The sequence below is a fragment of the Periplaneta americana genome, chromosome 9 (genome assembly GCF_040183065.1).
Source record: "Periplaneta americana isolate PAMFEO1 chromosome 9, P.americana_PAMFEO1_priV1, whole genome shotgun sequence".
Lineage (NCBI taxonomy): Eukaryota > Metazoa > Arthropoda > Insecta > Blattodea > Blattidae > Periplaneta > Periplaneta americana.
In genome coordinates this window covers 117,920,427-117,944,499 of record NC_091125.1, presented here as the reverse complement: position 1 = coordinate 117,944,499, position 24,073 = coordinate 117,920,427, and the positions used below count along the sequence as shown (strand labels likewise).

The following is a 24,073-nucleotide window of genomic DNA, read 5'->3' as shown; positions in this document are numbered from 1 at the left end:
AAAAAATCTTTCTTTGTTCTTAACTTCTATAATAAGTTGTCTAGCTTTTATTAATCAGGTAACCTTTTAGTACTTTGAATTTTATTCTTAATATTGTAGTTGTAATCCCCTGGTAGAGGGGAAGAGAAGGCCTGATGGCCTTATCTCTACCAAGTTAAATAACTATATACACTATACTACACTATATTTCCTTTTTTGTGGACACTCAAATTCAAAATATGGAATTGGGAAATCTCTTTGTACTCTATAACAGTTATTCGGAGATTCATTCAGCACTGTAAACTCTTCATACTGCTCAGTATTTGAAGATGAACTGTTTGAAATATGTGAAACTATCAAATCGTGCACAGAAAACAAAAGTAGTTATTGTTTACAAAGTAATTCTCAATCAGTCTTGCAAGCCTTGAGGATAAGTATAATTTGGACTCTCTTGTTTTTGACATTAGGATGAAGAGACTTGGTGTATAATGACTGAGAAACGCAACTTTAACATTGTACAATCTCGAGTTGGATTTCTGCCTGAGGAATGTATGACTGTTACCAATGTATGTATAATGACCCATTATAATGAGAGAGTAGGACATTGTTGCTTACTCTATACCATGCAAGTTCCACCAAGTCCTTGTATGTTAACGTCAAAAAATCATAATATAGATTTAAGTGTATAATTCACTAAAGTTCCATATTATAATTATGATTACTACATAAATAACTTGCTGACAACAGAGATATGATCAATTTTAAAAGTCCTTAAATTAGTAAGGCTCTCTTTTAAATAAAAGAAACACAAGAGCTATTGAACAAATTATACATTTCACACATATCTACAGATACATTTCTTTCTGATTCAGCTATTTACATTAAAAAAAAAAAATAAATTGACATAACTTTTCTGCAGTCATTGTTCAATGATTAGGGCAGCCTTTTTGCCCAGTGATCTCTTCTGCCTGAAACAAGAAATGTTTCAAGGCACTCTATTAATAAATGAAACACAAGGGATAATGTTATTTGAATAGATTATATATTTTACACAGTATCTACAAATGTATTTCTTTTTAATTCAGCTATTTATATAAAAAATAAATTGACAAAACCTTCCTGCAGTTACCGGTACTGTTTAAAGATTGGGACAGCCGTTTGCCCAATGACCTCTTCTGCCTGAAACAAGAGATTAATACCATTCTGAAATTTCAGGCTTTCATGATATTCAGATATTGTTAAAAAAAATAGTTTTTGATCTTTGTGATGATCGAATATGCTGTTGGGTCAACTTTTCTAATGGCAGTCCTGTTTTCCACTGCTTTTACTTACTATCAAATGAATCATTAGTTCAGCAAGCATCCCTTATATTTTAACTAACATCTTCTATATATATATATATATATATATATATATAAAATATATAAATTCTAAATTATAGACATCAGCTCAAAGAATTTTGGGTGACCACAAGGGTCCTGAATACAATAAACATGTACAATATAATGTGATGTGATACATTAGAGAAAAAAGAAAGTTAATTGTTGAAGGCAAATATAAGTGGATTAATTGAAATACAGATGATGATGTAATATTTGAAGAGAATCATTGATAATATTTATAAGGACAGACATTACATAATCAAAAGGAATGTGAAGTTCCTTAAGATAATTCCATGTGAATTTGGAAATAGAACCTCTACTGCCAAACAGCAAACCAATGACAGACCACTGTTTAAGAGGGACGTTGTACTTTTGAGAAAGATAAGGCAGACAAGGTTCATATATGGACTTCTTCTCAATATCAACTTCGGTGGCCTGATTTAGGTTTCTTTCGAAACGGATAGTAGGGTCAAGAACAAGAGCCCGTTTTAAGTGTCCGTTAATGGCAATAATGTCTGCCCGTCTGAAAGAACCATCTGATGATACACAATGTACTTATAAATTTCACTTATCGCCAAGAGGCATATTGGATTAGGCCTACATTGTATTTGAATTACACCTGTTAGCTTTTATATGGCTTTGACTGTACTGCAGTTGTACAGCATCTATAACTTATAATGATCTCGCATAAATATTTCAGGATCTTCGCAACAATGCCAATTTCACTTTCATTTTCCTAATCCAAATATCGTTGGCTTACTTCTAAAACCTTGTCACTGGATTTGAGGAAATTATACAGAACAGCAAAATAGCTTATTCTTTTTATACCCCAGCTAATAACTATTGTGCATTTGTTATTTATAAAATATAAAAACATTTGCAGTAACTTATAGAATTCTGTACAATCATAGAAGATAATATAGAGCATAAGCAACTATTTATTCGAGCCCACAGCATACAAAATACATAAACATTAACAATACAAACCGCAGTTATAGCAGTGTCCATAGCCTCCATAGTAAACATCTGGATCGCCTGGGACTGACTCGTCACTCAAGTATTCTGAATCCGAGTCCCTCGACCTCTCTGTATAATCTGACTCGGACGAGCTCTCGCTGCTGATGACGATGATCGAATTCGCGCTGTGGACATAACATGCAAATATAAGTCTGGGTTCTGGTTGATTTATTGTAAATTAGTGACCTGTTTTACTGTATGAAGCTGAGGAAATAAATCTATCATATTTAATGTAACTGTAAAACAAGGAAAAAATATTCACTAGTGCTATACGAATACTAAAATATTCTTTTCATTACTATTGTTACATTATTGACATGCAGACTACACATGCAAACTCCAAACTCTCAACATCTTTGTACTTAATTTTAACTGAACTCCCCAGTCAAGACTTCTTTATTAAGAGCTGACAACCAAGTAACATCAGGTTTGGACACAGAATTTTTCTTTTATCAATGACGAATGAGACATTTCACATGCAGTAAATATACTAGATGGGACTAACAGCTTTATTTACTCATTATATGAATCACACTGAAGATTTGCACAATTAAAATTCTACTGCCACCAGCTGGAAATGAATAAAGGACTTCTTAAAGATAAAAAAAAGTATTAAATGTAATTATGAAAAGGAAAGGAAATGGTTAAGTGATTGCCTACACCCCCACCCAATATGAAAATGAAATCCTTAAATTTTGCTAGTTTTGCATTACGGAAAATTTCATTTCTGACGTGGAAGTATCTGCAGAGTGAAATTCATTAATGCTGATGATAGGATGGTACGTGAGGATGATGATTACCAAAATGAATTTTGACGAAAGTAAAAACAACCACAAAATTTTGCCACGAATTCTTCCATTCAAAGGCAGGATTTTTTCATATTCTATAATCTATTACATAGATCTCAAAGCTATCTTAAGAGACCATGAGGTTGAATTTCAATGGTCCTAAATATCTATCACCTTGATCTGGTTTCAATCCATAAACTTCAGCTCTAATGCAAGCATGATAAGCACTGAATCATCAACAACAACAAAGGAAGAAAATAACTATTGTTCATTAAGTTTTTATGTTTATGCTTATACATTTTATAATTTTCAAGAATTTATTAATATTTCATGAGAAGATATTATTCCAGAGAATATAACATATTATGAAGACTTTATAAAAATATTAGTAATTTCTAGATTTCTTCTATTCATATACTTTTCAAAGTTATTGTGCATTTCATCAAGTAGGTCATAAATTTCTACTATTTTTTCTTCATACAACACCAGATAAGTTGTTTAATTTTATATACATATCACTGGCTCTTTCAAATCAATACAAATATTATTAACATTATAAATATAAATTTAGCATTGAAATATAGTGTAAAATTATTAATACCAGACTCGTGATTTTAGGCAAAGAAATGAATACCCTGGAAACTGTATCTGAATAATTTGCTATTGAAATGTCTGGCAAAATAAACACCAGTAGCAACTCTCAAACGACCAATGAATGTCCTACATACAACAAATAATATAAGCCTATTCCAGGTATTAATATACACAAAGAGAAAGACATCCACAGTCAAGAAGAGAAATACCAACAACAAATATAATATGATTCTGCTCAAACTGTTTCCCCAGAAAACAACATTACTCTTAATGATTCTAAGCAAGTAATAATGAGAAGCCACAGACGTAGCTGAGGTGGTAGCATGTTTGCCCACTGATCTGTTGTATTCATACATGGGTTCGATCTCCGCTTGGGCTCATCACATGATTTGGTTTCTTCCGAGGTTTTCCCCAAACATAATATTAAATAATAATATTATTATTATCATTATCATCACAAACAGGGATAAAGGTGATCTTTACAATTTAGTTACGGATGTTGTAACATTTTTTTTTCCATATAAAGAGTGAGACATCGAGTGGCAACATACTGTTTTCTTGTAAAAAAAAATTCTCTCAGACAAGAAGCAAACAATTACAAAGGAAAAAAAAAAAAAAAAAATTACCTACTGAAAGTGTCAGGTTGGAAGTAGAAATGTGATGACATCACTTTGCAATGTTAACAGAGAAATTCTCTTAAAAATAAAATTTATGGCAAACATTCAATATAACTAAAGAATTACTATGGAAGTTTCCTTATCTTATGTTTCTGATTGTGAAAATAGGCCTCTCGATTCAAGTTTACAGCATATGTATTTTGAATTACTGATATATCATATTCCCCCATAAAGTGTTGGTTATGGAAATAGACTAAGATGATCAGCACGAAATATCAAGAGAGGACAAAGGGAAAACACATGGGAAGAAAATTATATTCCAAGAAATAGAAGAACTATAACTGAGATATTATGGACATACAAAATGAAGAATGAATACTCAAATAATAGTACATTATGCAACGAGTCTATAATGGTAGTAATTAAGACGCGAGTATGTTTATGAAACGAGCGCGAGTTTCATAATTTTCATATGAACGTCTTAATTACCATTATAGTCAAGTTTCATACGACTTTTTATGCTCGACCATATTTCTAACTTGAAATTATTCATAAGTATTCATGTTATTCTTATCTGACTGGGGAGTGGAACTGACCTTGTGAATTCGGCATTAGAAGAAGGAGGATAGAATAAAAGATCACATGCAGAAAAGAAACATGTAAGATGAAAAATGTCTTATTGTGACCAGTGGAGGAAAGAGAGGAGTATCTTTTGTTTGGGGGGGGGGGGGACACACACAAATTTATTGAAAATATTAATTACAGAACCGATAGCGCTAAAACATATAAATTTCTGAAGAATATTTCCAATACACAGGAAAATACTAGCCAACCTATTATTCATAATAACAAAACACTAACAGATAGTAGAGATATAGCAAACGCATTTAACAAACACTACTCAAACTCTCACAGATTACATCCCAATATAAAAAAAACTGACAAATTTATCAAAAGAGAATTATATAAAAATAATAAAAACAATATTACTAGTACAAAACCTGAAATATTTCATCAAAATTTTACTTCCAAAGAATTAACTCTAGCTATACAAAATTTAAAAGCCAAGAAATCTCCTGGCCCCGACAACATTCATTCCGAATTTTTGAAACATCTGGGGGAAAAAGCCAAGTCTGTACTTTTATCCATTTTCAATTTATCATGGAACACCTCAATTCCTGCAGCTTGAAAAAAAGCAATCATTGCACCAATTCACAAAAAAGGAAACCTGCTCATGATGTTAATAGTTATCAACCAATAGCACTATTAAGCATGATAGCAAAAACCATGGAGTCCATGATCTCCAACAGATTAACTTGGTATTTAGAATCCCAAAATCTTTTATCACCAAGACAAGCCGGTTTTCGACAACTACACTCTACCAATGAACAAGTCATACGCCTTGGCCAAGAAGACAGTTTTAACAAGAAAGAAGATACCTTGGCAATATTTATTGACTTTCAGTTAGCATATGACTCTGGAGAAATAAATTATTACTAAAACTCCAGAAATTAGGTATCTCCAGCAATATGTTCAGATGGATATCAGAATTCCTTAGTCAAAGATTCATTGCCACTAAATTCAATAACTCACTTTCTAGTTACAGACAAACATATCGAGGTCTACCTCAGGGCGCTGTCCTCAGCACAACTTTATTCAATATTTATATAAATGACTTACCCTCCCTATTAGAGGAATCAAACATGAAAACAGCACTATTTGCAGATATAGTTTTGTGGACTTCCAGATCTTACAGACAGAGAGACAAAATTCAAAATTCTGCTCTTAAAGCTCTAAATCAACTACATGAATGGAATACATCAAATTTGATGACACTCAATTTAAGCAAAAGTAACTACCAAATATTTTCACTTGGTAAAAAAGAAAGAGAATTCAATATCCAATACAATGGCCAACACCTTCCTAGGACTTATGAATCCAAATATCTTGGAGTTATTTTCGATAGTAAGTTAACATGGAGCAACCATTTGAAATACATTTCTGAAAAAGCTCGTAAAAGATTCTCCCTTCTAAAAAGACTAGCAGGAAAGAAATGGGGATGCTCTAGGAATACTTTGAACACTACATACAAAATGTTTATACAGCCAGTGCTGACATACTGCGGAGAAATTTTAATTACTTCACCTTTCATAAACGACATAGAATATGTTCAAAACCAAGCTCTCAGACTCATTACTGGTGGAATCAAAACAACGCCAATAGATTCTATGAGATTCCTCACTAATATTAACAGCATCAAAATGACAATAGAAGAAAAAGCACTGATTCAATATGAAAAACTTATCAGATTACCAGGTAACAATTGGCATTCATACAGTCCTCTTTGTAGATTGAAAACTCAAAAAAGTTTCATATCCATGGTTCAAGAATTAAAACAGAAAATCAATATCCCGAATTTAAAAGAAAACTTACAAATTAAACCAAACCCTTTAACTCTATTAAATATAGAATATAATCTAAATTTAACAGAAGAAATACTGAAATCAGAAGTAAACACTGAAATACTGAAACAATTGTCTTTAGAGACAATTAATATTAGGTACCCTCCACAAAACTGGCTTCATTTATACACCAACGGATCCTTGATCTCCAGAGAACAAGGTGCCGGTGCAGGTGTTACTTGCTGTCTCTTCTCACTTTATAGATCTCTTGGATATGGAACAACAAGTTTTGATGGTGAAATCATTGCAATAAGTGAATGTCTCAGGAATCTTCTATGCCACATCAATAAATTTAGGAATGCAGTTATATTGTCAGACTCCAAAGCAGCTATTCTATCAATAGTCTCTAAATACACACCTTCATCCCAAACAGCAGAAATAACTAAAATGCTTTCTCAATTATTATCACTCAATAAAAGAATTGTATTCCAATGGATACCATCCCATTGTGGAATCCTGGGAAACGAGAATGCAGATGCTTTAGCAAAGAAGGGCAGCACTGCTACTTACAGACCTGTTACTAAATCTACGCATTACTCTGTGAAGAGATTTATTAAATCTACATACTTAGACTTCAACAAACAAAATTTGATAACTCAATCCCAAGGGAAAAAATGGAACTCTCTGCATCAAAATCCACAGTTAATTCCCGATTTACCACGAAAATAGTCTGTAGCTGCATTTAGATTGGCAACAGGCCATGATTGTTTGGCCAAACACCTGCATAGAATTGGAAAGTCCCCTAACTGCCCATTGTGCAACTCAAACCAAGAAATGGATTCGGAACACCTCAAAATCTGTGCTTCAGTGGCTAGTCATGATAATATCTTTGAAAAATATTGGAGTGCAAGAGGTCAAATGACTTTATTGTCAAACGCCTGGCATTAGAAAACAACAACAACATTAATCTTGATATAACCTTGAAATTGATTTAGACACTGAAAAACGAGATGACAAATTGAATTTATTTGAATATTATTTACAATTAACGCTAATTATTATAGTAACAGAACATAACCTTCTGCGACAGTATTGGATTTCCAGCCTCCGTGACGTTTTGCTAGTTGTCTTTCGATTGCATATCCGAGAATAATCGATACTTGCGCTTTCATATTGCTACAATGGTGTTTTCTGATTGGTGGAATACCTGAACTTTAATGAATAGGTGTACTTCAATGAGGTCCATTAAAGGGCTGCTATCAGGTGTATAATTACTACATTTCGGCATGGTCGAGCATAAACAAAGAAACACCTCCACTGGATACCATACAAAAAAGGAAAACGAAACAATTCGGCATTAGAAGAAGGAGGATAGAATAAAAGATCACATGCAGAAAAGAAACATGAAAGATGAAAAATGTCTTATTGTGACCAGTGGAGGAAAGAGAGTAGTATCTTTTGTTTGGGGGGGGGGGGGACACACAAACAGAAATTCTATGAGGGGAAAGAGGGAATGGTAACAACGCTCATTTAAATGTTTTAATATGACGCACACACAAACAAATGGAACTAATGTCTAAAATATGAGGAAAGTTCCAGTCATAACTTCTTTGGTTAAATTGATGAAATCAAAGTCATTATTATTGTTATTTTTACTATTTCTCTACAGAATGAAGTGTAGGATGTATTTGTAATTGCCAGGTTTATTAAAGTTCTTTCATTAGCCACAATTAGTATCTAACAATAATTCAGTTTTTCAAGTTGCAGCATCTGTAAGTGAGAATTACTTCCTCCTAATAAAGCAACAAGATGAGGCCCGGAAGTTTAATTTTGACAGCAACATTTTTTAAAGTCAGATTTCCTCTATGTCAAATCTATCATGTGGGGATATCTAGTTTTAATTTGTTTCTCATGAAAACCATGCCAGAGGTCTTGCCAAATTATGAAGTATGACATTCATCTTATTCAAAATCACTGATATGATGCCTCTTCAGAATATACTGGGTACATATAATTCACTTAGAGAGGTATGGTATAGTCATGTTACTCATTTTCAATGTGTGTAACTCATAAATAATGTAAGTGAGAACTGTTGTTCAGGCAAGACCCTGGTGACATTTTAAAATACCGTATAAATGTGAATACTCCGTGCATATTTTTTCCGGAATTTAGCAAAGAAAAACTAGGATGCCCATATTATTTGAAATAAAGTTGGAACCGCTTCACTTTTTTTTTTTTCTTTTTAATTTTCTCTCCTAAAATTAGGGTGTGCAGATTATTTACGTTTATATGGTATTACTTTCCCATTAATCTCTATCAGAAACATTGACAATTTTACTAGATTTTAGACTTCCATTGTAATTTTGCTCTAAACAAAACTTTTGGATTTTATACTGTGTGTCTGGACTTAATTTCTCCAATTTCAAAACTACTTACAAATTTCATCAGCACAGTAAGTATATCACCAGATATAATGGTTTGCTTACTCTTTTGGGTCTATTACACCCTGCAAGTAGGTAAACTATCCGGTCTGAAACAGATACACTGAGCCCAAACACAGTATAAAACCTAGTATGCCTTCACAATTGCTATTATGGTAAAATCTGTTATCACAATTTGAAATCAGTGTAACGAGATACCAAGGAATATAACTTTTCCTATCTTTATTTTCATACATCATGGATCTTCTACATATAGTACCGTAAATATACTACATGTAGCCAACTCATCATCTGATAGAAGCTGAACTTTGAATTTTTTCCACCTAAAAATCAACTGCCCTTGGCTAAGATTTGAACCCACATGCCTTAACCTCATTAGACACAAGAGTTTGGTGTGTAAAATGTACGAGAAAATAAAACCAATTTCACAGCCAGATTCAAGAGGAAGAACTTCACTGAAATGTTCCAATTAGGAAATAAAGCAAGAATGGATTAAAATCTACTAATCTGAAACCTAATCAGGAGCTTTAAGCTGACTAACCTGGCATCTTCTGAACTACTTTGTGACAAATCGTGCCTGCCTCGTCTTCTGCGCAGTCTCTGCGGCCCTCGAGAAGGCTCGGGTTTTTCTTTGGGCCCTAGCAACTCCTGAACTGAAATTAAATGATGACTCACTAATCAATTTTGAAACACAACAATGCAGTATACACTAGTATAACCTCCCATTCTCTAGCCTAGAACGAACTGGCAACTACTATATTCAAAATCTCTTTAATACTGGTTGCTTTACTGACTACAAATCCCAAGTTTATTAAGTTCTTAAAAGTATCCCCAAAAAGTAATGCAACATATTGTAAGTTCAGTAAAACCTTGGATTACGAGCATAATTCGTTTCGAAAACGTGCTCTTAATCCAAAACACTCGCATATCAAAGTGACTTTCTCCATAAAAACAATGCAAACTCAGATTAATTCGTTTCACAACCTTTTATCCATATAAAATATGGTGTAATTTAGGTAAAATTCAATATATTAGTGCAACACAAATTACTTTACTGTATTTTGTTTTTGAGTGTCTTTCACCTGTTTTACTGCTTAGTAAACTTTTTGAACATTTAAAGAAGATATTTTCACTATCACTAACAGAATCACTTCTAACTGCTTGATTGACTGGAATCTTTTGCTTTGACTAAGAACTATCCAATGACACCTGCTTTTGCCTCGTTTTGAGAATTTTGCAGAAATGTGACATTGTGTTGTCAAACAGATTTATCGCATGCACTGCTACAACCTTATCAGAGTGGTGAATATAAAAAAATTTGTACTGCTTCCCACTTTTTACACACCTCTTTAATCTCATTTGAAGTGAGGAATTCGTCTGCTCTTTTCTCCTCTTCCTCCTCAGACGAGATCCCCTCCATTGCCTCTTGCTGTTGCTCGCAAGCAAAGCAAGTTACGTACAAATCGTGCTTCTCGTATTGCAAGACATCACTCGTTTACCAAACAAAAATGTTTCCTCATTCCTTGTTCGTTTTGCAAAACACTCGCAAACCAAGTTACTCGTAATCCAAGATTTTACTGTATATTTTTCAACAACAAAATGCTATTTTCTAGTTAATATTCCACCACTCTCAACAGCCTTATGCACCTTATGCATGGTAAAACTCGGAAGCTGCATTACTTTATCAATGTTCAAACGAAGTAACCACTCTCAAACTTCTTCCATGAATGTTCTTTGAGTTTTCAGGTCTTGTGAAACAGTATCTGTATTTACATAGTGCAAGTGGAAACAAATGCAGCATTTTCCTTTGAAATAACTACATAACTTCGTACATATGTTATGATCAAGGATGCCACTAAAAATCCAGATCTGATTTTCTGATCCCAGGATTTGAACACGTGAACTCTCAAATGTGAGTACATATTTTACCACTGAGTCACTTTGTTCGGCATTCAAATTTTGACCTTAATGAAATAATATCTCAGTCAGGAACAAATTATTTCGTTTTTGCACGTTAAAGTTAAATTAGAGGAAAACATTATACTAGAATACATGATAAGGAAAATCATCTGCAAGGGAAGAAGTTAAACTAATACAGTAGTCATTCAATTTCAGGTCACTACATCCAAGTGTGCAAGGAAAAAACGTAAATTATGATGCTGAAAAGATCTGCTGGATTCACCAATTATTGTTTAGATTAATAGTGCTAATCCTATTGCTAGTGGATGATTTATTTGCGTGAATAATACTCTTGTTAATATTACTGCTAAATTTATGTTTTTAATTTCAGGAAATAGTTTATTTGAAACATTAATTTTGGGGATTAATGAAAAGGTTTAAATGTTTTTCTTTACAAAACATCTACGTTCATTGATTATACACATGCACACACTTGGTAGTATACATTGCATTCATTGAGTTTGAAAAAGGATGGCCCATTGAAGGGTACTGCTGCGAGCTGAGAAATGCCATTTATCAGTGAGCTCTAGGTTGAGGTGCGTGGGCAATGGGGAAAGATAACCTATTCAGTGAGGTGATAATACTTCTAATACGCATTAAAATAGATTTAGCATTTAACACATTCACAATAAGAGCAGGTTATTGAATGAAAATGCATCATTGTGCATTGATGATATATGTGTCGCCGAAGTCACTCACATATAAAAACAACATAGAAAAACCTCGAACTCAATGTATACTTTCGAGAAGCTGTTGAAGTAATGTTAAAGCCAAGCCAATAGTTGCAGAAAACTGAACTACATTTCATGCTACACAGTCTGATCGGTATTACAGGTATCCATTATACAAACAATATTATTACTGTAGCCAGACAACATACATTTCGAAGTGCACACAAATCAAATGCTCCTACCAGTCAGACTGGAGTAGGGAGTAAGTCAAATAGAACAATAATGTCGTGCGTGACTCAAGAATGGAAGCACTATGTTTTGAATGTTGTCTGGCTATAGTATTTTTCATGCAGGCAACGATATCAACACATTTGGTATTTTTTACGTTTATTGTCATTTAAAACCACGTTTAATAAAAATTCCTTGAACACAATATATAACTTTCACGTGCTAAATAGATACATAATCATATACAAACAAGATGTGCACAATAAAATAAAGAGAACATCACAAAACTCAAAAACGACCTCACAACACACTACCACACCATAATAAAGAACACAATAAACAAAAATAGACACATGATACCTAACAACAAAAAAACAACTAAAACAAATCATTCTTTTAACACGTTAAAGTTACATATTGTATTCAAGTGATATAATAGAGTTAAAAGTTGTGTCATCAAGATATAAAAATGCTTTCATTTTGCACGTTTCTAATTTCATTGCTTGTTTCCAGGCTATGCATTTCCTTTGGTATGTTTGGGATAGAGTGAAGTCCGAATCAATTCATAAATGCTTTGTTATAGCTGTAATCACAAAGAGTGTTGCAGAGGAAGATGATGATCCTAATGTATCGATATTACAGTGCCCTCAGGATGGAATGAAAAGAATGAAATAGAAAGCAGAATGAGGAGAAACGAACAATGGTAAGATAATAAATGCAGAGAAGAACTGCACAAAAGCTATCATTACACCCCTCCAGTCACCACTTAGAGAAACCTATCTTGACCAGATTATCGTGGTTTGGCAAGATGAGTTTCATTACACTTTCTCTAAAATCATGTTGCCAATTTATCGCTAGTAGGCAACTTTTGACAAAAGATATCTCAGTAAATTGTTCAGTTCTCCCTCTGTGTATCAACAATATGTCTACCCTGTTACTTTCTTTCCACCCATAAACTACTCCCTATTTTACTTGGTTCAAATCCTGAAAATCAGCACAGAATGAACTTATGCAATAGTCTGACCAACACACTTACTGGATTTGCCCCACGGAAAATATTAAAAGTGTAGTGTACTCATGCAGAACTTTGAACCAAATATGCCGTTACATTTGTTAAGAGTCAGTATTACAAGTGATAGAATTACTTGTTAATATAATTATTTATCTTGTCTTTATACAAATTTTTTGATTGTAAATTATATACGAGGGTTGTTTCATAAGTCATGGCAACTGTGTTATATCAGCCAATAAAGATGCAACAATGGAAATTCAATGCATTTGAAGGTCACTGGAATGTGCTTTGCAATGCTAACACATTCAGGCACAGGAACCAAGGGGCAAGGGACAATCGAAATATTCATAAATAGAAATCATTTTTTTATTAAACATAAAAGGAAACACAGCTAACAGCCTTCAAAATAGTCCCCCAAGGATCCATACATCTTTGCCAATAATGGGAAAGGCATTAAATACCCTTGGCTGTGTGTGATTAATCAATGTGTACCACATGTCGCCGAAATGCTGTTAAGATGTTCTCCTCATTTGCAAACCATTCCCACACAGCTGCAGAATGAAATCAAGTTGCATGGACTGAGATCGAGTAGGGAGGATTTTCTAGGATTTCCCATCCCGACCACTGTAAAAGGTCCCTGATATGAGCTGCTGTGTGGGTACTTATGCAAATTACATCTATCTAGCTTACTGCAGACTACTTATGTCGGTCCACACCTGTGAAGTAATGGTCAGCACATCTGGCCGCGAAACCAGGTGGCCCGGGTTCACGGTCAGCACGTCTGGCCGCGAAACCAGGTGGCCAGGGTTCGAATCCCGGTCGGGGCAAGTTATCTGGTTGAGGTTTTTTCCGGGGTTTTCCCTCAACCCAATACGAGCAAATGCTGGGTAACTTTCGGTGTTGGACCCCGGGCTCATTTCACTGGCATTATCACCTTCATATCATTCAGACGCTAAATAACCTAGATGTTGATACAGCCTTGTAAAATAACCCAATTAAAAAAAAAAACCACTTATGTCACAATTTTAAAATGCACAAGGACTTTATCAATACCTTGCACATGAACATTGGAAATATTTCTTGCAACAGATTATATGGTATATCAAGTAATACATACTTTGTCTTGACTCAACAAGCTCTTGTCTTCGGTTTTGCATTTCTGCAGATAAGTTCTGCACCATTCGGTCTATGAAGTTATCTACAACGAGGGACCTATTTTCAGAAGATATTCGAGCACGACATATTGGACACTCTTTTTTCTTCTTTTTCCATTCCAGAATACAAGAACGGCAGAATGTGTGTGTGCAGTTCAGGGTGGTCGCCTGGAGAAAAGCGAGAGAGAAAAAAACACAAGTTAACACATTTATTTTATGGAGATCACACTATTTTCCTCAATTAAACTGAGTACAGGGTGGTCATAATAATTATTTAAGTGTAGTACTTCAGAACTGTCAAAGTAGAAGTGAGATAATGCAGTGACTTAATGACTAAAAATCAAAGTACTAGGAATGGGCAAAAATTACCATGCCAGTTGAAGCTGTTGCCTGGTTATTTTTATCAATAACCAAACGACCTGTATCTCAAATGTCATTCGAACATCATTTCTTTTTATATATAATCAACCCCATAAACCAGTTGTCTCCTAGATAGGGCATGGGTTACTACTTTAGATCTGTCCATAGGTGGCAAAATGAGATTCGACTCCAATTCAATTGCTAATAATCTATGCCTATGTCAATTGATGACTTTCTCTGATTGGTTTATACAAAAGTGAGAAATAAAATTTTGACTTCTCTCAGCAACTGCTAATATGTGTGAGTTACTGTAATATTTCAAACACTGAGAAATTTTCTTTAAGTTCAAATGCTGTCTTATCTCGCTCTCCTTTTTTTTTTTCAAAATAATTTTCTGCCAAAAAGATAAATGGTATGCAGCTTCTAACTGTAAGGTCAGAAAGTATATCTTCTGATAATTGTAATTATTTATTGTGTTGTGCATGTTCTACTGTAAAAATATCCTGCAAAAAAGGTCCACATGAGTTTTTTTTTTTTTTTACAAAGAAGCCAAGTAATACGTGTCTGTGATTTATATGGCAAAAATTACAGAAACAGGTGGAGCAGTAACTAATTAAAGAAATCATCATCTTCATAAATATCCAAATTTTTCTTTGATGCGATTATTCACAATTTAAAAATCTTTCATACAACCAAAATATTGCTGACTACTAATCTCCACAACGTGACAGAGACCTTACCTTATAGACTGAAGAGAACAGCATGAAAAGAAAAATTACTATGCTGAAACTGAATTGTAATTAACCTTTTTGCTGCTTAGGCTGTCAGAGTAATGGCAGACAAATTCATTACATATCCTTACGTCAACTGACATTCTGACATCACGTGTGACACAATAGAAATAAGGCTTCCAAAGGATAGAATGGAATCTCTGAACGTGGTTTTAACTCATAATTTAGCGTGATATGTTAAGAATATATTCCCCAAGTTTCACGCACGCACGCACGCACGCACGCACACACACACAGATATGTATATATGTATATATATATATATATATATATTCAAGAACAGATAGATAGTGTCGAGGATCTTAGTTTATTCTTTGACAGTAAACTTCATTTCGACTGGAGGTCCCGGGTTCAGCTCTTGGTGAATTTTTCTTGAAGAAGAAAAATTGCCTGGGTATCCAGAGTCTGGAAATTTGTATGAATGTGTGTGTGATTGTGAGTGTGATAGGTTAATATTAATTATCTAATCATAAAAAAAAATACTGTAAAATATATCAGGACTATTGCTGGACAGTAACCTGAACACAAGTTTCAGCGTCACATTATTGACAAGTAACTCCAGCTGTTAGCACAACTATAAAGCACTAATAGATGCTATAGAGTTAACAACGGGGAAAAAAATTAAGAAAAAAAAAAACCTCCATTTTCAACATAATATAGATTTGATTTATAACCATGCAATTAGAATTTTCAGACCCAAAGGGTAATAACTTATTCTTTTTCTACATCAGATTCACATTAAATATCTTATTCTGCGTGAGATAAAAACTAGTAAAGTATAAAAAGAAACTATTGTGAAACAAAACAAAAATATTTGGGATTTTTCTCGATAATTATCCTTGTACACAGATGAATGTCCAAAATCACTTGTTTGATGTTATGACTGCCAAACAAAAATAAATCAAACTACCGCTAAATGGAAAAATACAATATTTTAGTTTAGCACTTACAGTGACAAAGAGTTCATTGCAGATTCCACACTGAAGTTCGGTTTCCATAAGCTCTCCGAAGTTTTCCAGGATTTCCTGCTTTGCCCGCAAACATGATTCAGATGCCTCTTCTTTTGCCTTTGTCGTCTCCTCCAACTCCTTCTCCAGGTACTGCTTCTTTCCTTCCACGTTGCTCAAGTCATTCTTAACTTTCTGGAGTTCTTCCTTCAGTCGTTTCAAGTTTTCAGCTGACTCACCTTTTATTTTGGAATGTTCGTCTACAATAAAAGGGAATTTCACATATTATACGTCTACAATAAAAGGTAACTTCACATATTATACATCTTACAAGATTGCATGAAAGCTCATACAGAGACAGCTTTACCCATGACATTCTATCAATGGCTTTTTCGTAATCCACAAATAACATGTATGTGGGCAAATTGTACTCTCGTCTCTTTTGAATTAATTGTTCTACAGTACATATAGAATCCAAACATGATCTCCCCTTTCTAAAGTCACATTGTTCTTCCATTATTACACATTCGTTGATAACATTAAGTCGTCGAGTAACTATCTTAGCATATAGCATGTATGTAGTACAGTCAACTATGGATATAGTGAACATTCGGCTATAGTGAACCTAAATTGTTAGTCCCGACCCACATACATTAAAAGTACATTAATATTTCCGTTTATAGTGAACCTTATATTCTGACAAATTCTTATTTGAAGTCAGATCTTATATAAAATTGAAAGAATGTGTTGAGAACAACATTCTAAGTTTCTTACTCCTTTAATAATAATAATAATAATAATAATAATAATAATAATGATTTATTTAACCTGGCAGAGTTAAGGCTATACGGCTTTCCCTACACTCAACCAGGAGTAAAACTGCATTACAAAAAACACTACAAATTTACAAAGTACACTACAATTTTACACACAAAACTGAATAAGATAATAATAATAAAATATAAACAACAAGTAAGTAGAAATCAGACATAAGGACAAAGGTAGGATTAGACAATGAGCTGTACTGTAAATCCAGGCAATGCGTGATGACTTGCATCACTCCACTGTCAAAGGGTTGACATTCTGTTCTCAGGCACACTACTCTACTGTTATTTCTAATCCTCCACCTTCAAAGGGTTGCCTTTTGTTCTCAGAAACATTTCATTATGACAGATAGCATCAAAACAATGGAAAATAAAATTGCCTTCTTTTATTAAGAGGGGACGGACATTATGTCCAGAGCATATATGAAGGTAAGATTCTGATGGCTTTCAAACTCCATCAACCTCCTCCCAGTTTCCTTTAAGTGGCCTGGGAAATTTCAAGGCTGAGTATGCAGTCACACCATAACAGAGTTTGTCATTTCTACCTGATCAGTTTGTTTCTAGTGTTCCAACAGTGATTGTCCTGTATAAAAGTGTCGAAGGGTAAAGTGTTTTCTTTGGAAGACAAGGTGAATATTACATGACATTGAAAGTAGTCTTTCACGAGCGGATGTGGGCCAACAGAATAATTTAAGTAAATCAACTGTGAGTAACAGTATACAATGTATCCATTTCACAGAAATGAAATATTTTATTTTATTGTTCACAATTTCATTCATTTCTGTCATTTAAGGTTAAGGCAGAGATATTTCAGATTTAGTGAACGAAATACGCAAGTCCGCAGAGATTCACTATATCCGAAGTTGACTGTATTTATCAAGCACATTCCCCTATAATTATTGCAGTCCTGTCTGTTTCCCTTTTTGAATATGGAGGATACTAGTCCTATTTTCCATTTATCGGGGATACTGTATCTTCTCCAGCAGACATTCAATATATATAGTAGTCTGCTTTTTATTTCATCAGGTACATATTTCAACAGTTCAATATTTATGTTATCTATGCCAGTGAATTTTTTGTTTTTAAATGTCTTGAGTATGTTTTCTAATTCTTCTCTTTCAATTGGATCATCACTTGTTTCAGGGTATTAACCCTGCATTGCATTTTTCTGCATCCACAATTCATAATGTTTAATCCATATATTTTCTGATGTTATTTATTTTTCTGTATCTTTTTCAGATGAATTAAAATATCTTACAATTTCATAGGCAAGTCTTTGGCTCTATGGCAATCATGTTCAATTGTGCTTATATATTATGTAATTAGCCCATATTGTATGTTTTAGTTTCCTGATTTCTCTTTTTACAACTGCACTTCTATACTGATATTCAATTTTATTTTCGATAGTGTTTGTTTGTAGTGTTTCAAGTGAGCTTTTTTTTTTATTATCAATCATATCTTTAATTTGACCATTCTATATATTTAATCTACATTTGCTTTTTCTTATCATTCTTTTGCCTAATACGGTAAAACTTCATCTATATGTTTCTCACTTACATATTTTTTTTCTTAAGTCTCTACAAAATTCCTATACTTTTCATGTTAATTTATTTCAATTATGTTTTTCGTTTATATGTTTTTCACACTTAAACAATCAATTTTAAACTTCCAGGAGGTACAAAAATTAATTTGTATATTCTAATTAAATTTTGCTCGAAATAAGGTTTGCTGTAAAAATGTAAGAATGCAAAAATACTGTATTCACACCAATTTTTTAATCCTAAAACCCAGGAGGGGGGTGATAGCAAATACAATATGCACCTGTGCTAAAAACTACTCAAGATTAAACTTTCAGATTATAAAGACACTCCCTTACCTATAGCTATACCTCACACTCATCCTCACTTGCAGTATCAGAACTGGAACTTCTGGTCAACAGATCTGGGTTGGTGTCAGAACACTGATTGACAATAACTAAGATCATGCTACTCTTTCATCAGTAAACTCTTTTGGTTTAATTAAAGAAGCGCAACTGTTGAAAGTTGTATTCATAGAATCTCACAATAAAATAAAAAAAATATTAATGTTATTAAGTCATTCTCGTAGTTAAAAATACAGCAAAACTTCATTTATACGTTTTTATGAGGTCTGAAGAAAAAAACGTGTAACTGAAACAGCATTTAATTAGATCTAAAATAGCAATAATTAATAACTGATTGATTTAAAAAAAATCAGATACAAAATGCATTTAAATGTCCTCTAATTGTTTTTATACATATATTCATTATGCATTCATTTATAAAATTATAACTCTGTATTCTATGTTTCAATATTTCCTTTATTAAAATTGCCACTTCTGATGAAGTCTTTTTGCTTTGGGGAACATCAGTACCTATATAATAATACATAATCATTAAACTAATTTGTGCCTTTTAGCTTCTTCTTAGTTTCTGTTATTAGACAATATTATTTAATTACTGTCTCAATCCTCTCTTCAACATAAATACGTGTGTTCACATAATTACATTGAAGCCTAGTGCTGAGTGTGTTCAAGTATAACAAATATCTAAATAGTTTAACATAATTATATAACCACACAAGACTTGTTTTAACTGAACATGAAAATATTCAATCTGGTAGAAAAAAAAAATCGTATTTTATGAATGGAGTATTTCATTGTCAATAGTGCCACAGACTCCCTGCAAGGATAATGTGGACATCCAGGACTCTGCAGACCATTAATTGGGAATCACTGTAATATTATATACTAACCCGAGAGACCTATTTTCGCAATTTCAATAATCACTTACAAGATGTCAAAACAAATCTCTACACAGTTATTTATATGCATGAAAGATCCTCAATACTACGAAATAGTTTGAGGTGCCCAAGAATGAAAAAGTAGTTAAGTTTATTACCTCTTATATTATTCTCTATTTTCAGCTTTTCTTCCTGCAAACTCTGAATTTCTCTAGCAAGCTGAATTCTAAGAATCTCTTCCTTTTCTCTAACTTCTTTCTCAAGTGCTTCGCGCATTGCTTCTGCCTGTCTGTCCTTCTGTTCTTGCAATTCTTTCTGTAATAATAATAATAATAATAATAATAATAATAATAATAATAATAATAATAATAATAATAAATTCATTACACAGAGGCATTTGATTACTAAGAAATTTCATGGTGCTAATCTTGTAGTAACATAACATAATGGGATACAAGTAGATAGCTTCACTGCCTACAGTTTAGCTTGAAAAAAAAAAATTGTATTGTAATGTAAGATTATTACGATAGTATCACGCCTTGCACCATGATTTGACACATATCGAAATTTTTATATGTGATAAATGAAGTTTGCTCTTTCTTCCAAATATGAAGAAATAACAATATTTCAGACTTTCATAGTACTGTATTGGGTTGTAAAGAGAATTTTGGCTTGGTTTTATCATCATGTGCTGAGATTTAATATGTCAAATGTTTCGGAACTAAAGTGTGTCTGAGGCATCTATACTGTTTTCGCTGTAAGAAAAATCCTAATGTAAACACAAGCACGTTGCTGTCATACCCGTGATTGGCTCCCAGTCAAAACACTCACATGACGCAGGAAAATATAGTTCGTATTTGGAAACCACAATCTTGTATTATTTGAAAATAAAACATTGAATTCTAGTTGTTAAATACAATGAAATATATAACTTCACTCATATTTAAAACGCTATGTAAAAGAAAAGCTACTTTTATATTTTGTTATGTACTATGAACGCGGATGAATACCAACAGTAATATCGAGGTAGTCTGTTCTTGTAACAAGCTGGCGTCACTTGAGCTCGTAGTTGTTCACGTAAGCACGTGGTATTGAAGTATGGCTTTTGCATCCTCAACTGTCCATTGTGAAGACATAAGACTTAAAAATAATTTAATTACAGTGATTATAAAATAAATGTTTCCTAAGCAAACGAATGCACAGTAGTGAGGTTAGGCCTACTTGACGAGTAACGGGAAATGTTTAACATGAAACAGAATGTACAACAGCAGGCGGGAACACGTACTGAGAATCTATGGCGCCAAACAGCGGCCAATGAAACCTCACTTCAGTCACATCCTATTGTATATATTAGGATTTTTCTTACAGTGAAAAGATTATAGGTGTACGTACATGTAGGACAATGGCTGTCAGTGCTGGTGAGTCAGGGGAAATAAGCAGCAACAACTGATACTTGGTAAGATAAAATTACTTACATTAGCACTCGCACTGACTTATGCCAGTCCCTGTATTTTCTTTCTGTTCATCTAGTGTATGGGGATTCATTTTATACACTTTATGTTATGGGATCATGATGTTGGGTTTTATTCATTGTTGCAATGATTGCTGTTCGATAAGTTTGTTGCCACTCCTATAGATGCTTTATGAACTCCTGTCTCCTGTGCTAAACATTTCTGAGACTTGCGAGGACTATGCTTCAATTTCATTGATTATTTCCTCTGTAAGAACGTAGCTCTTTTGTCTTTTTTTTCTGTCATTTAAAATACCCATTTCATTAATGCTGGGTTGCAAGAAAGCATTTATAAGGTTCGTTAAACACTACTGGTCCTATATTATTGTTCATTTAGCGTCAGTAAGCGTTGCAAGAATGACCTTTAAAGCTATTGGTTCGTTAAAGCACTCTGTAAACTATAGGTCGAAAATCGGAGCTATAAACTGTTAACGAATCGTTAGCCGCCATATTGTACGTATATTTCTTGTTTTTGTATCTGACAGTATTAAGTAATTTCATGGATATGTTATCATCAGAAGTAAGTGAAATGTAATATACATATCACAATGAACTCGAGATTCATGTGTGTATAGGAAAAGTTCTGTGAATAAAACAATTTTACTACTACAGTGAAACTTGTCTAAAGCGGCCATCTGAAGTTACCTTGCAAAATGGCCATTTTATGAGGTGGCCGCTTGATTAAGGTTGCGGTTTTTTATGAATCAACATGAAAATACTGAATTTCATTGTCTTTTTAGTACTGTGCGCGTACAACAATTGTGCATATTAATGTCAGCCTCTTCCATGCTTGCAACTAGCCTTTTCAAAATTTGTTTGCGGTACCTCAATTTAAATGACTAGATAATACTTTGATCAAGGGACTGGAGGTGTGATGTCGTATTTGGGGGAAGAAACACCAATTTCACCGATCACATTGCGATTTTGTCATTTAATCTTGGAATTGAAATCGCACAGCCAATTCTCAAACAATGATGATGTCATCCATGTTTTATTGATGGCAGCCACTTCACCCCCAATAAGCCCATGTCAACATTTTTCAAACATCTCGGTTTTAATGATTTCCCTTTCATTAAGAGTGGTTACAGCATTACAAAAAAAAGAGTAGGGTTATTCTGTCTTTTGCCAACTTCCTCCCTTTACACTCTTTTTTCTTAAAACTTAAAGTTTTGTTAGGGAGGTACCTGGAAAAAAAACCTGTTTCGTCAACATTGTAAATGTCTCTGCGTTCATATTCCGCAAGAATTGAAGGCAGTCTATTTTTTCCATTCTTCAATAACATTGGTTGCAATGTCACCTCCTTCACCAGACAGAACGAAATGCAATGTTATGGCGTTTTCTAAAGCACTCTAATCACCCATTAATAGCAACAAAATTGCTTACATTGAGTTCTTTGGCAATTTCAAGAGCTTTCTCTTGAATCAAAGGCCCACTTGCTGGCAATTTCTTCGCCCTCGCACACTTGAACCATTCGTAAACGAAATCATTCACATTACTAAACACAGATTCTCTCTTCCTTTTTGGCCACCACGCATATTTTTCTCCATTCTTTCAACATTTCATCTTTATTCTTAATTATACTGTTTATGTGTGTCCTTTAACATTTTAATATTTCTGCAATATTTCTCGCAGATGTTCCCTTCTCACTTTCTTCAATCATTTTTCGTCTCACCTCTTAAATTACTCTAGATTTATTGTTAGACATGATTCCTCTCTCAAACTAACTTCACAGTTCCTCTGAATCAACTGAATGAAAAGAAGACAAATTCGTAAAAGCTGGTCCAATAGACAATAGAGAAAGGTAGAAAGAGGAGAAAAAAACATTTAAAAAATTGGAATGGTTAACTACTGACCTAAAACATACTGTGACATTTTCGATGGAAAAAGTCCGTGTTTCAATCCTTTAAAAACGAGTAAGAATTTATAGCTGTGTAGGGTCGGAGTGGAAAGTGACAAAAGAGTCATAAAACAGTAACCAACTAACCCCAAGATATGGAGGGTGTACTGTTGTACACTTAGCTATTGCCCTCGTGATATTGCTCCCTGTCCTCTAACCATCGAAAAAATAGGTCAGACAGTATCCGTGAAAAGATTTTTTGTTGGACAGTGACTGTTATAGTCAGGTTACAATCCAAATAGACTGCGGCCGCTAGCCGGCGCATGAGGTGGTCGCTAAATAAAGAGAGAATTTGTATTGATCTTATGGAAAATCCAATTGGTTCCAGAGAAAATTGGCCTTTTGGCCAGGTGGCGGTTTAAATGAAGTGACCGCAAAGGCAGGTTTCACTGTATTATAGAATCCTCTGATGTAGAGGTTATGTTTGATATGGTACATCTACCAAGACCAAGAATACTGAGACACAGATTGAATCCTCTAGAAGAATACGATAATATTGATTTTAAGGTTAGATTTAGATTATCGAAAGACACATTCATGGCTCTCTTGCATGAAATAGGGCATTATATTGGAAAACAAATCGCACACAGTAAATAACCTTGCGCTATTACGCAATAGGAGCATTTCAGAATGTGATAGTGGATCATATTCATGTTTATAAATCTACAGTTTGTAGAATAATAAGATGTGTGACTGCATTGCAAGAATGAGAGAACAATACATTACTGTGCCTCAAGGAA

At 33.7% G+C, this 24,073-nt stretch overlaps 1 protein-coding gene across 3 annotated transcripts in view; it reads right to left on the bottom strand.

Annotated features, from left to right (window-relative positions):
* Positions 1-999: 999 nt before the first annotated feature.
* Positions 1,000-24,073, bottom strand: part of LOC138706422 (E3 ubiquitin-protein ligase rnf8-B-like) — a 37,291-nt gene continuing 14,217 nt past the window's right edge. For 2 of the 3 annotated variants that reach the window (XM_069835712.1, XM_069835713.1), the window contains exons 6-11: positions 20,085-20,241; positions 16,346-16,602; positions 14,208-14,412; positions 9,762-9,873; positions 2,349-2,503; positions 1,000-1,158 (exon numbers count right to left, since the gene is read on the bottom strand). In XM_069835712.1, coding sequence (XP_069691813.1) covers positions 1,118-1,158; positions 2,349-2,503; positions 9,762-9,873; positions 14,208-14,412; positions 16,346-16,602; positions 20,085-20,241 — 927 coding nt within the window. In that variant the 3' untranslated portion in view covers positions 1,000-1,117. The remainder of the gene's footprint in view (positions 1,159-2,348; positions 2,504-9,761; positions 9,874-14,207; positions 14,413-16,345; positions 16,603-20,084; positions 20,242-24,073) is intronic. The other variant, XR_011333995.1, reaches the window with a different exon arrangement.